Source organism: Zea mays, chromosome 1 (genome assembly GCF_902167145.1).
Source record: "Zea mays cultivar B73 chromosome 1, Zm-B73-REFERENCE-NAM-5.0, whole genome shotgun sequence".
Lineage (NCBI taxonomy): Eukaryota > Viridiplantae > Streptophyta > Magnoliopsida > Poales > Poaceae > Zea > Zea mays.
The window spans coordinates 25497149-25509258 of NC_050096.1; the positions used below are offsets into that span (position 1 = coordinate 25497149).

The window sequence follows — 12110 nt, forward strand, 5'->3', positions numbered from 1 at the left end:
CGGCCACTCATCTCTCTCCGGCTGCGCCCGGACGTCTACCATTCGATCTCGTAAGACTGTCTCTAGCAGTGTCCTTAAATTCCATCCCCTAAAGAAATATTCTCTATCCTTTACAGGACACTTTAAAAGATTTTGTCTTTTATATCTTCTCAGTCTCCAGCAACGTCCCCTAAATTCGGTCTTCTATATATACAATAGTAACAGAATTTATAAACTACATTATTTTCTCTCTCTAATTTGTATTTAAATAAAGCTGACAGGCGGTGAAGAGGAGCATAGAGGACCCTCCAAGTCTAGCGGGCGACACTGCCCTCCGCTATTTTAACGTATCCTTTATAGTATGTTGTTGGAGACGATACAGACCATAGCAGCCGCTATATTTAGCGTAGCGGACCTTATACAGGTCATTGCTGCAGGCAGCCTAAGGCATCACCTTGGTATTCTACTCTATCTCGTCAAAAGTTGTACCCATCAAACACTAGTTGAACCCATCGATAGCATTGTGTTCTTGGCGCCGTCTACCAGCTCGTAATGATACTCCCTCCGTTTCATTTTAGTTGTCGCTGGATAATATAAAATTGAACTATCCAGCGACAACTAAAAAGAAACGAAGAGAGTACCAATCAATAGGTTAACCATTCTGACTTTTCAATCACATGCGGTGTTTCCATACCATATATACGCAAATCCATCCATCACTTCATAACTACCACCATCATAACCAACTACTAACTGAACATGCACTGAAACTGTACCGATGTTAAGACAGACAGGAGGCATAAAAAAGGTGCATAGGATGCGAGTACCTTGCAATAGCCGCCCTTCTCAAACGTGCATCCCGATCAACAAGCCATGGACGGGTCTCGCTTGGCTGTTCTCTGTGGGTTCCATCACTCCGGAAGCAGGAAAAGCTATGGACTATGGTCCATCAAGCTAAGGCTCCATTCTCTCAGCTTCCTTATCTATATACTACTATATTAAGTTAGTAACGTCAGCGTCCACACTCCATGCCCCCCGCCCACATCAGCGTCCACACCTAGGCTCCACCACCGCCATGCCCCTGCGTCCGCGTATCTCGCCCCCACGCCCGCGTATCTCGCCCAACGCACACTGTGCCCCTGCCCCACGCTCGAGCAGGTAGCCGCAGCTCCCGCCGGATCCTTCCCCACGCCCAAGCAGGCAACCACGGATCTCGACCACTCCTGAGCAGTCATCGCGGATCTCGCCCCTGCTGTGCCCCCGATGCATGGCTCCTCATTCTCCTCTCGGAATCGCTCCCTCCCTCCGCGTTCGGCACCGTGCACCCCCCTCGCCTCGCATGGCCGCCACGGGGGTCAGCCGAGGCTGGCGGGAATACACGGGCCGCGTCTGGCATGCGGCTGAGGAGCTTTGCCTCCGCATCCTCACATCCTCTGCCATCAGCCTCCTCTTCGCGTTGCTCCTGCATCCACCTCTGAATCGAAAGGTGAGGTACCCTGGCTGATCTCATCCGGAATAGTCTGATTCTTCACACGATCTGGGCGCCGATCTCACCTCCACGCTGCTCATTTGATGTGATGCCAAGTAATTGGTCCACGTGTAATTCCTGCTATTCAACTTTGGTTAAGGGAAGGGATACTATAAATCACTAGAATATTATATGGGCAAAAAGTTCATATTTTTGGGTGACTCCTAAAGTAGCATAAGATGGATGACCGACCTGAAATCTGTCGTTGGAGCTGTCTTGGTCTCTGATTGGCATGGCAATACATTATACAAGGGACATGACCTGTACGGAATATTTGTGCCCTCTTTGGTTTGTGCGAGAGCTATACTATGCATATATTATTTTCATGTGTCAATCCTAATGGTCTATTTGCATGATGTTGATCAGTTTACTATCTAATTATTTGATCCGTTGTGGTTCTGCCTGATCGAAATTTGGTGATTGGTTACAAAAGTTTGATCATTTGTTATTCCCATGCTTTTATGTTTTGGTTCTATCACCAAAAAACGATTTAGTTCTAAGTTGAACTATTTTAGTAATAGTAACAAACTACTGCAGCCTACTTTGTAGTTTCAGATGTACTGTATGATACAGACTTGGAATTTAAGGTAAAGCCAATGTGTGTTCTTTGTGTTTTCATGTGCTTCAAGGTGCTAGGTAAGAATGCAGACGAGGAAACCATAAAGACAACCTACAGCCAAGTTCTATCACCCTGATGGTTGGTTTATTCACCTTCCTGAATTTTTCTAATATTAATCAATTCTCTCTATTGTGTTCAAGGAACTATTTGATTTTTATTATGTTCATGGAACTGGTCTTTGATATTTGATTGATATGCGTGCAGGCCCAGAACTCATGTTTTGCTAAGTCTTCTCCACCTAAGTCCTCAAAAATTTGGTTAGTGCCTTCACGCTTTCATTTTTTCCTTTTAGTACGTAGTATTGTTTTGTTCATATTGTATTGTTTACCAAAAGCTCACTGCTTTGCTAAATCAAGTATACATCACATCATGCATGCTAAAATGTGACACACACAGTAAAATAGAGTGTCCTATCTTCACATGTTTAAACAGTTCAATAGAATTGGTACAAACATTACCATTGGTAAAAAAATTTGTAAAGACCATGCCCTTACATTTCAGTTATTCAAATGAGGTTCCCTAGGCTGCTTAGCTATCCTCCCAGCTTTGCCTTTCCCTGCATGCCCGAGCTGCTACAACTGACATGATTCAGTATACCCTCTGAAGCAATCAGTTATCTGCATCACTCAGCCGTTAGTACTCCTATGATTAGTAAAATAAAACCGGGTCGAAATATGAAGTTAGGGTATTGAAATGGACTAAAAAAGGTAGCCTGGTAACACTGATTGAGTAGAAAATGTTACAGACTTCTATGGTATTGAAATAGCAATGGATTTTTAAAGGTAAGATTACTGAAAATTTGAAAAAGCAGGAAACTTAAGTTGCTTTGTCGAATGTGTTGTGTATGCATGCAAGCAACGTCCAAAAGGTTCTTAAAACATGGCAGCAATCGACATGAATTCATTATTTTCTATTGGGAAAACAATGATGTGTAACCGAAAAAATAACAAGGAAGTTAGTATCACTTTCTAGAGACGTCAACTAATGCATTGTTCAGTTAGGAGGTAATTTTAGTCTTTTACACAAAGTTTATTGCAATTTAATGGAACATCGGTGCTAATAACAAATCAAAAGATACTTTTCTTGCAATTTATGGTCTTTTCTGACTATCAGTACACTCAAACTTTTATATGGTGCATTTTGTCACCAAGCATTGCCTTAAATTAGTTCAATGTTTTTCCTCACAAAGTAATGCACCATTTTCTATGGAATGGATCAGTGCTACCTAGATTTGGATAAGAAAAACGAAACAATGTATTGGTTAATATGATAATAATATATATTAGATAAAAATAAATATCAATACCTTCACTTTCTACAATCAGTTTTCTACTTTTCTTTTTGTATGTGTGGAACACTGTTTTCAAGTCGTCCGACTAATCGCGATTAGTCGCGATTAATCGTCCAAGTCGGTTTGGACCAATCGCGATTAATCGCCCAAGTCGTCCGACTAATCGTGATTAATCGCGATTAATCGCCCTAGTCGGTCAGCCAGAACGACTAGCAAATCGTCCGACTTGAAAACATTGGTGTGGAAAGCAACTGAAGATTTTTCAATTTCTATTCCTCAGTATCAGTTACTGAACTTCAAGCTGACGTGCATGTTCGTTATTTCCAGAACAAGGCCATATTATCAGATAAAAGCAGATGTAGCTTTCATAGGACTTAGTTCCAGCAAAGCAAAGGTTGACATTGCACCAAACAATAGCGTCTATACTTCATTCTTATGGCTTGGAGAAGCCTATGCAACATGACAAGCCAGATGACATGTAGATGAGAAGGTTCTGCATCAAGAGAAACCAAAGCAAAATCTTTGCATCAAGAGAGCACCGATGAAAAGCTGATGTAGAGGCCAGTTGACAAACTTATGGAAGACCAGCTGACCAAATAATTGAAAATCTATTGAACTATGTATCAAGTTCATTAATTTGTGTAATTCTGAATGAGACCTTTTATGCTACTGCAACGTCTGTGACCACAAATGACTGTTGCAGCAAGACCATACTCCAGGAGTGGAGCTGTCTATATGAAGAGTGTAGGTAGAGACAATTGGCTAATATTGTACAGGTTCAGTTTGCAGGATCGTAGCAACAGGGTTCAAAGACGTGTGTTTGAAAGGGCAGTTGCTGATGATCAGCATGATGGAAGGTGGGGAGTTCCATTGCTGGTTTAAGCTGGAGCTAGCTTCTGAAGTCCGGTCAGGTGTCTGTATGTGTTGCCCTTTTTTATTTCATTTCATGAGAGAGGATTGTTATTTGTTCCTTGAACTGTACTTGGTCGTACTTGTGAATAAATGTTTTAGCATGGTTGTTCAACTTCTTATAATGTTTGTTCGATATCAGTTCATGATATTTGAGTTATCGTATTTATAATAATATATTTATACCGTCAATATAATATTAGTATTACATGATATTTTTCATATGGATTTTGCATATCATAGTGATGTTTGTCGTTCCGTATCTATATTTTATACTAATTTTTAACTCTCGTGGTAACGCACGGGCACACACCTAGTACATGTCTGAATTCTCATCGTCTGCTGTGCGCTGCGTTGCTCGGCAGACACGTACTACTGCATTTGTTTTTGTCATCAATGCATGATTTTTCATTTTCTCTCTACTTATGTTCTTGGCGTTGCAGTCAGTGGAAACTGGATTCTGCCACTTCTATCTGGTACCTGTAGTGATCGTCGAAGTGTGAATTAGTGAAAGGATGCAAGGCCAGCTACCTCATGCTGTTGCTGTTGTGGAGAAAAGACATGCGAAGTCGGATTTTCCGGCTGCTAGAGCAACAGGGTAAGTTGCCGTTGCCGGTGGTTTGGGCGTACGCTGATTGCTGAATAGTTCTGCTTGGAGGGACAACGTAGGGAGCCTTTGGTTCCCTTCAGCAGACAGTAAATTCCCTTCTTCTGTGCTGTCAACTGTCCTTGTGCTGTGATTTTTTCTCTTTAGAACATGTTTGGATCTAGTGAGCTAATGCGAAGTACGTTTAGTTATTTGAGAAGCTAAAGGTCCAAACACAAAGACCTAAAAGTGACTAAAAAGTACCCCTTTTACCATTTTAGTCAATTTTTAGCTATTTATGTAAAATAAAAAAAATTGAGCATGATCAAGCTGGAGTCATGCATCTGTGGAGTCTCTAATCTCTAAAGGTAAGGAAGGAATGGGAGTTCATGAAGATTTTGAAAGATCTCCGAGGTTACTGGTACTTGACAAAAAAAACATAATGAGGAGCCTGAGTCTTGTCTTGATTTTGCTTCTAGAAATGCAGCAGACAATGATACGTCTGGTAAAGTTTTTGACAGTAGGATGAACAACGGTGCTTCTCACTGCCAATCAGTTTCAGAAACTTCATCAGATGGTGGACTTCATGAGAAGCTGAAGTCCATGCTGACTGGACCAAGTGTTTTTGTTGGTGATGAAAATACTTCAGAACAGGGTGGACTGAAATCAAGGATATTTATTCCTCATCAGTCACCAGAAGAACTATCGGATAACCAAATTTATGAAGAGTATGATTTTGAATTAAGTGGAATCAGATGAATCTGGTACACAGGATGAGGAGACAACAATCAACAAAAATAGGAATGAATCTGAGAAGTCTGGTGGCCAAAGCTCAAGAAGAACCTCAGCACTTGAATTGGATGATACTAGTCTCACACCTTATACCTTGAATGGGAATCCTAAATCTTGACCTTTATGATGAATATATGTTTTCGTTCTCGTTGTTCTTGGGGCAGTTCCTACTCCATGCTTCATCTTGAATGTTGATGCATGGTGGATCTTTTTTTTTATTCCTTAACTCCACACCCTTCAAAAATATGTTGATGTTGCCTTCAGTGGAATGTGCACTCATAACTTGTCAAAGCCAAATACATATTACAATACAGAACGTCACTATTGCGTGCCTTTTACAACCGTCCAAAATGACGTCCTTCATTTGGTTTTGGTTCCAAATTTCAGCGTATGCAGCTGTTCTCAAAAGCAAGCACACGTGCGGGGAGGCTTTCCTGTGGATCGCATCTTGCGCGCCTTCTCTCTGATCTTTTTCCTATCGTTGTATTTTCGCTCCTCCGCCATCGCCCTTGCTCCTCCAGAGATTTTGCTGATCCTTGTCATCTCCAGGTTGTATTCTTCTAGTGCCTTTTCTCTCTTTCTGTCCAGCTCGGTCTGCAAAGTTAAGAAGCTCGGCTCTGAGTATCCTCAAACAATGTGATTTAATCAAATAAGTTGTCATGACGAATTCCTAGCGATACCATTTTTTAGGGTTTGGGGCTTGTACTACGGATGCTTTCGACGAAGGAAATACTGAATTAATAGTGCAGTAGCAGTGTTCTTTAAACTACGAATGAATTAACGAAACTAAAACCTCTTTCTGCTCTTTTTGGCGTCTCGCCTTCACCTTCTTCTCAGTTTCCCATTCGGCTATGGTCTCCATCATCTTCTCATACCTAAATTTGAAGTCCATAACTCCATATCAGCATAGCTTCAATCGAGTGACCTTCAGAATAATAAAAAAAATAGATCGTACTCACTCCTCTCTAACTCTTCCAAGCTTTGCCTTCTCCCATTCATCAGCCTTAGATCCCGTGCCGCCAGTAGCAGCTACTCCTGCCGCGCCTTCTCCATTCCGTCCAGAGCGGTATGACGTGGCTGGCCTCACGGCCGAGGGCGCTTTCTGAACAGCCTGTTCTTGCTCAAACTCCTTGCTCCATTTCCTCTCTGCCGACCTGCTGGAAGATCCCGAACCCTTCCTCACACCCAGAGAAGTCTCAAGCATCCTGGGTGCCACCTTGTGATGATCTGCAGGCACGTCCTCAGGCTTTCCAGGTGCTGGTTTCAGTGGCCTCCTTACCGATACATTAACTGAAAGGATATTTCATTTCGTTTCAGCATTGTTACAAGAGATCTGCAGGTTTTGCTACAGTATACGTGGCAAAAAGAATGGGAGTTAAGGTAGAACATGTTTACACTACCTGGCCCCTCGTCGTCGTCGTCGTGTTCTATAGGCTCCTTGCCGCTAAACCATCTCGCGATTTTGTTGCCTCCTGCAGGCTTTTTGGTGCCTTCAGCTCTATTGACTGGCGATAGGGAAGGGGTCACCTCCTCGATGGGGACGGAGTTCTTTTGAGCCGCGAGCTTATCCTCACGGGCAGCGATTGCAAATGCTGCTGCTGCAATTGTGGCTGCGAACGCAGCATCGTACTCCCCGCTGCTGTTCATTTCCGCTGGACGTCACATTGCCATTCTGTTAGTCTGTTTTTTCCGCTGCGTTTCATGTTTGTGAAAGCCTAGCTACTAATCATTGTATATTTGATCAGTTACCTATTCCAATAGGCCTGCTTTCTTGAGGTGGTATCGCTGAACCCTGGCGTCCACCTCTACCTCCCTTTCCTACTCCAGAAAACCGAACCCTGCCACACACAAAAAAAAAAACTGTCAAATCTGAATCTGCTCGTACCCGATGATCGCAAGAATGCAACGTCCTTCCGATTCTAAATCTCCAAAACTAAAATTCTGGTGGCACAAATAACCTTTTTTCACCTCAGCTTTTACGGAGAAAAAAAGAAGACAACCCGAAGCCTGCCAGACACATAGATGAAATCAGGATCAAACCCTTCAGCAGACGGAGGCTCTAGGCCCTGCTGCGTGCACCGCTTCTACCTCAGCTTCTTCGAGTCGCCATCCATGGCGCGCAACGTATTTGTAGAGAAGAAGCCCCAACGGCAGGTTGCAAGGCACAAGAAGCCGCGGCTTCAGTGACAAGCGAGGGCCTCTCGTATTTAAAACTGCTCGCTTTACCCCATGGAATAGAGGCGGTGAACGTGAACCAGAGGCAGCAGAGCGCAAGCAAGCAGATTAAAACTGTTGTCTTGGAGGCAGACGATAGGAGTGGGAATGGGATCGCTTTACCCCATGGAATGGAATGGAAGCCTTGAAGAATCCAGTCCAGCTCCGGTTCGGACCCAGCGCGTGGTATTCTTCCCTCCGCTCCTGGCTCAGCTCTCTCAAGACAGCTAGATGATGGGTGGAGTGCGCCTAATCCCTTTGTGAATTTTTTTTTTTGAAAGGGAATCCCTTTGTGAAATTCAGAGGATAACTTTCGTCGGCACGAATCGGCGTCTTCCCGGGGCTACGTTTGGTAGCTATTCGAGGTCCTTGTACTAGTTATTTTTTATTTGTCGTCGTTTAGTTTAAAAATAAACTATTTGACAATGAATATTCGAAAACGGATAAACTTTGCTCATCACTTACAGATGTCAGTGCAACGCTGCAAGGCACAAACTCGCTCCTTGCAACTTCAGATGTTCTTCGTTCACTGTGCTTTACCAGTCACAACAACTAAGTGCAGAATCTGTCCTGTGCTGTGACCCTTTGAAATTAAAGAGGCCACTTTATGCCATCTTAGTGCCCGGGAAAGAGGATGCGTTTTTTTTGTCTTTGCTCTGCACTAGCAAGAGATACTGGGTCATTTACTCCAAGATTTAGTTCTCGCAGGAGTAACTAGCAAGATTTTGTTCTCTTTGACATATCGATGTTCACAGATCGTCGTCACTCGGAATCAGTCTTCATTTAGCACGGAGTATTTATTTCATATTGCCAAGCCACAAGGAGTGGCATTGTTGTATCACCGATCTGTCTTTGGATAAAGTTAGACTTCACTTCAGTTGGATCATATGGTCTAAACTTTCAGTTGTAAAGTTGTGTAATAACACTTAGATAAGATAACAATTTAGATATCATATTTGAAGTGTTAAGAGTTAAAGTGGTCCAAAATTTAGTGACCACAAAAATCAAACAGAGCCTTAGACAGTTAGACTACATCAAAATGCCACTAATCCTATTTTTCAAAAAAAAGGAACTATTATATCCATCAAAACTGGCTTGACACTACTGGGCCGATTTGGAGTCTGAACGGACTAGGATTTCCGCTGTGCCAAACCAACTATTGAAGCCCATTAAGAAAAAAGAAGCCCATTTAGTACACCCGTCCCTAATCCCCTCATCCACTCTACCCCTCCCCTCTGCTTGCCTCCTCTCTTTTCGCGGTTACTCCCCGCCACGCCTCTCCAATCCATCTGGAAGCGCAATTTTCACCAGTTCTGTCGATTTGCCCCCCTTTTTTTGGATTTGTTCCTCTCAGTCTTTCCAAGATCAGCGAAGAGAGCCCCGCGTGTTGATGAAATATTTGGATTTCGTTACTATTCGCGTCGGCCATGGCTACGGTTTGGAGCGGCTGCAGCACGAGCTGCGGCTCCTTCGGCCAAGAACTGCCCCCGCGCGGCAAACGGGGCGGTGGTGAGGGCACAAGATTCCTTCCGCGAAGGAGAGGCCGGATCAGAGGTGACGCCCGCCAGACACAAGCTCTAAGCGCCGCCATGGTTACGGTCGGAGCTTGCGTTTGTAGAGCGGCTCCATGCTTGCTTGATTCGGTGGTCGACGGGACGGAGGACGTCAGCGTTGGGTTTGGGGGCATCGACGGTGAACCGCTCGCCGATGGGTATGATGGTGGCAAGAGGCGCGGTCCGCGTCGGCGTCCGACGAGGCCGACCGTTTTTCAGAAGGAGGTGGGCGCAAGAACTGCTCCACCGGCGATGGCGTCGGAGCCGGACAGCAAATCTGAGCATGGGGTGTCGAGGCTGCACTTCCTGGAGGAGAGGGACGAGGAGACGCTGTCAAGAAGGTTGATAAAGCTCAGCCAAAACAACAAGGTCAGAAGTGCCACTGAGCTGTTTGATTCAATGCGCGCATCTGGGCTGCAACCGAGCGCACATGCCTGCAACTCCCTGTTGGCTTGCTATGTGCGTAGAAGTCCACTGGCGGATGCAATGAGGATGTTTGAGTTCATGAAGGCGAAAGGAATGGCGACAGGGCACACGTATACCATGATACTCAAGGCTGTTGCGAGCAATCAGGGTTATGTTTCTGCACTGGAAATGTTCGATAAGATTGAGGAGGAGGAGGGTTCAAAGAAAATCATTGACGTAATTGTTTATAATACGATGATATCTGTTTGTGGAAGAGCGAAAGAATGGATGCTTGTGGAGAGACTATGGAGAAGGCTAGAGCAACATTCTTTGAATGGAACTTTACTGACATACGATTTGTTAGTCAGCATATTCGTGCAATGTGGGCAGTCTGAGTTAGCAATTGCTGCATATCAGGAAATGCTCCAGAAGGGACTTGATCCGAGCGAGGATATAATGAAGGCTATCATTGCATCCTGCACTAAAGAAGGGAAATGGGAGTTTGCAATGTCAACATTTAGTAGAATGCTGAGGGCTGGCATGAAACCCAGTTTAATTTTGTTCAACTCAATCATCAACTCACTGGGGAAGGCTGGTCAAGATGAACTCGCCTTTAGGATGTACCATCTGCTGGAAAAATCAGGCCTTAAGCCTGATCAATATACATGGAGCGCACTGTTGTTGGCATTATACAGGTCCGGGCGATGCTGGGATTGCCTAAAGCTTTTCCATGGAATCAAAGGCAAGCATCCGACACTCTTAAATGATCATCTCTACAACACTGCTTTGATGTCCTGCGAAAAGCTTGGTCAATGGGAACATGGTTTGCAGCTGCTGTGGTTGATGGAAAAAAGAGGACTGAAATTATCAGTGGTATCTTACAATCATGTGATAGGTGCTTGTGAGGTTGCTAGCAAGCCAAAAGTTGCTCTTAAAGTGTACCAGCGCATGATTAATCAGAGGTGTTCGCCAGACACATTCACACATTTGTCTGTTATACGAGCTTGCATCTGGGGATCTCTTTGGACTGAAGTAGAGGATATATTGGAGGTACTGCTTCCATTTGAGTTATTTTATTTCTGTTCAAACGGTAAAAAGACTTGAATTCCCATTTTCTTAAATCTGACTTTGGTTCTTCAATGCTACACTTATCTTTGCTTAATTATTTAGCAATCTTCTATGAATACACTGTGGCTGGATACACAGATGCAAATCCTTGTTAGACGTGTTCTTTTTTCCCAGTTTTTCTTGGTCATATGAATGCCTTCTTGTGCATTAATGCAATTGAATTTGAAGAACCAGTTACATGTTGCTCCCATTAGTTTTTCTTTTCTTTACACTAGTTATATTCAGTTCCACCCACATGGTTAGTTTTGTACCACAATTATTTGCTGTTTGCATTCTTTAGCCTCGAAAGCACTGATTGTATTGCCCCGTTTACCTATATGTGGAGAGGAAAAGAGATGATTTTCAAGGAATTGCTCATTACTCACCCTACCCATTATTTGAACATCAAGGACAGTGGCTGCCTAAACTACTAAGCTTTAAGAAATCTGGAACAACATTGTATGAGTATGAAGTACTGAGCATTATGGGTGTTAAACTACCGAGCATTAAGAACGTTACAAAGTATCAACATGATGCATTATGACCTGGACAGAACTTCATACTATGCTTATACTAGTTTACAGGATAGTTCCGTCAAACCTGGTTGGTTCTTTCAAATCCAGCTTTCACGATTCATTCATGGAGGCCCTAGTGATCTAATAAATATTTTTTTGAAACGCCTGCAGGAGGTGGCTCCAGACTCTTCGATCTACAACGCGGTCATCCACGGGCTGTGTTTGCGAGGCAAGACCGGGCTAGCCAACAAGGTGTACGCCAAGATGCGGAGCATGGGGCTGGTACCGGACGGCAAGACGAGAGCGTTCATGCTGCAGCACATTGCTACGGACTAGGACCAGCCTCGTGAAAGGCCAAGACTGACGATCTCCTCGTAGCTGCACGCAGCCCCCGAATGAAATGGGCGTACGCGCATGTATGTACAGGATCAAAGGTGTGGTGGAGCAGAGTTGTCGGGCTGGGTACTGTGTACAACAGGATCAAAGCATGGACCAAGCGGAAGCTAGCAATGCCGGTGTTTACAGAATCTGACACTTGCCAAGGTTCCTTTGCGTTCCAACGTGGATGTCATTCATTCTGGGCGTGTTTGCCGCCATGGCGCAGCAGCCTGG

At 44.0% G+C, this 12110-nt stretch overlaps 2 protein-coding genes and 1 pseudogene across 13 annotated transcripts; 2 read left to right on the plus strand and 1 right to left on the minus strand.

Annotated features, from left to right (window-relative positions):
• Positions 1-1068: 1068 nt before the first annotated feature.
• LOC100382810 (F-box/LRR-repeat protein pseudogene) lies at positions 1069-4446 on the plus strand (annotated as a pseudogene). Its single transcript, NR_159456.1, has 4 exons — positions 1069-1465; positions 2137-2204; positions 2331-2383; positions 3745-4446. The product of NR_159456.1 is annotated as an F-box/LRR-repeat protein pseudogene (transcript).
• A 1240-nt stretch (positions 4447-5686) lies between these two features.
• LOC100277367 (remorin6.3) lies at positions 5687-8180 on the minus strand. 11 transcript variants are annotated; one of them, XM_008673017.3, is made up of 7 exons: positions 7793-8175; positions 7663-7711; positions 7454-7542; positions 7105-7356; positions 6664-6994; positions 6498-6579; positions 5687-6298 (listed from the first exon to the last, which is right to left on the minus strand). In XM_008673017.3, exons 4-7 carry the CDS (start codon positions 7349-7351, stop codon positions 6107-6109), a joined length of 852 nt encoding a protein of 283 aa, XP_008671239.1. In that variant the 5' UTR covers positions 7352-7356; positions 7454-7542; positions 7663-7711; positions 7793-8175; the 3' UTR covers positions 5687-6106. The 11 variants fall into 11 exon arrangements, with proteins under 11 accessions (XP_008671239.1, XP_008671244.1, XP_008671220.1 ...); XM_008673022.4 differs by having other exon boundaries at positions 7673-7711; positions 7793-8034; NM_001407257.1 differs by having other exon boundaries at positions 5944-6298; positions 6531-6579; positions 7793-8180.
• Positions 8181-9330: 1150 nt separating this feature from the next.
• LOC100382024 (Pentatricopeptide repeat-containing protein) lies at positions 9331-12068 on the plus strand. The gene is made up of 2 exons (NM_001174789.1): positions 9331-10926; positions 11670-12068. The coding sequence occupies exons 1-2, from the start codon at positions 9346-9348 to the stop codon at positions 11832-11834; spliced, it is 1746 nt and encodes a 581-aa protein (NP_001168260.1). The 5' UTR covers positions 9331-9345; the 3' UTR covers positions 11835-12068.
• The last annotated feature ends 42 nt before the right edge of the window (positions 12069-12110 follow it).

Bases quoted from the DNA above. Each gene is read 5' to 3' on its own strand.
- LOC100277367 (XM_008672984.4), bottom strand. From the start codon at position 7,818: ATGGATGGCGACTCGAAGAAGCTGAG. The intron at 6,995-7,104 runs GTAGTGTAAACA...ATATCCTTTCAG, and splicing joins CGACGACGACGAGGGGCCAG to TTAATGTATCGGTAAGGAGG. The intron at 6,299-6,497 runs GTTTTAGTTTCG...TTAACTTTGCAG, and splicing joins GCCAAAAAGAGCAGAAAGAG to ACCGAGCTGGACAGAAAGAG.
- LOC100382024 (NM_001174789.1), top strand. From the start codon at position 9,346: ATGGCTACGGTTTGGAGCGGCTGCAGCACGAGCTGCGGCTCCTTCGGC. The intron at 10,927-11,669 runs GTACTGCTTCCA...AAACGCCTGCAG, and splicing joins AAGTAGAGGATATATTGGAG to GAGGTGGCTCCAGACTCTTC.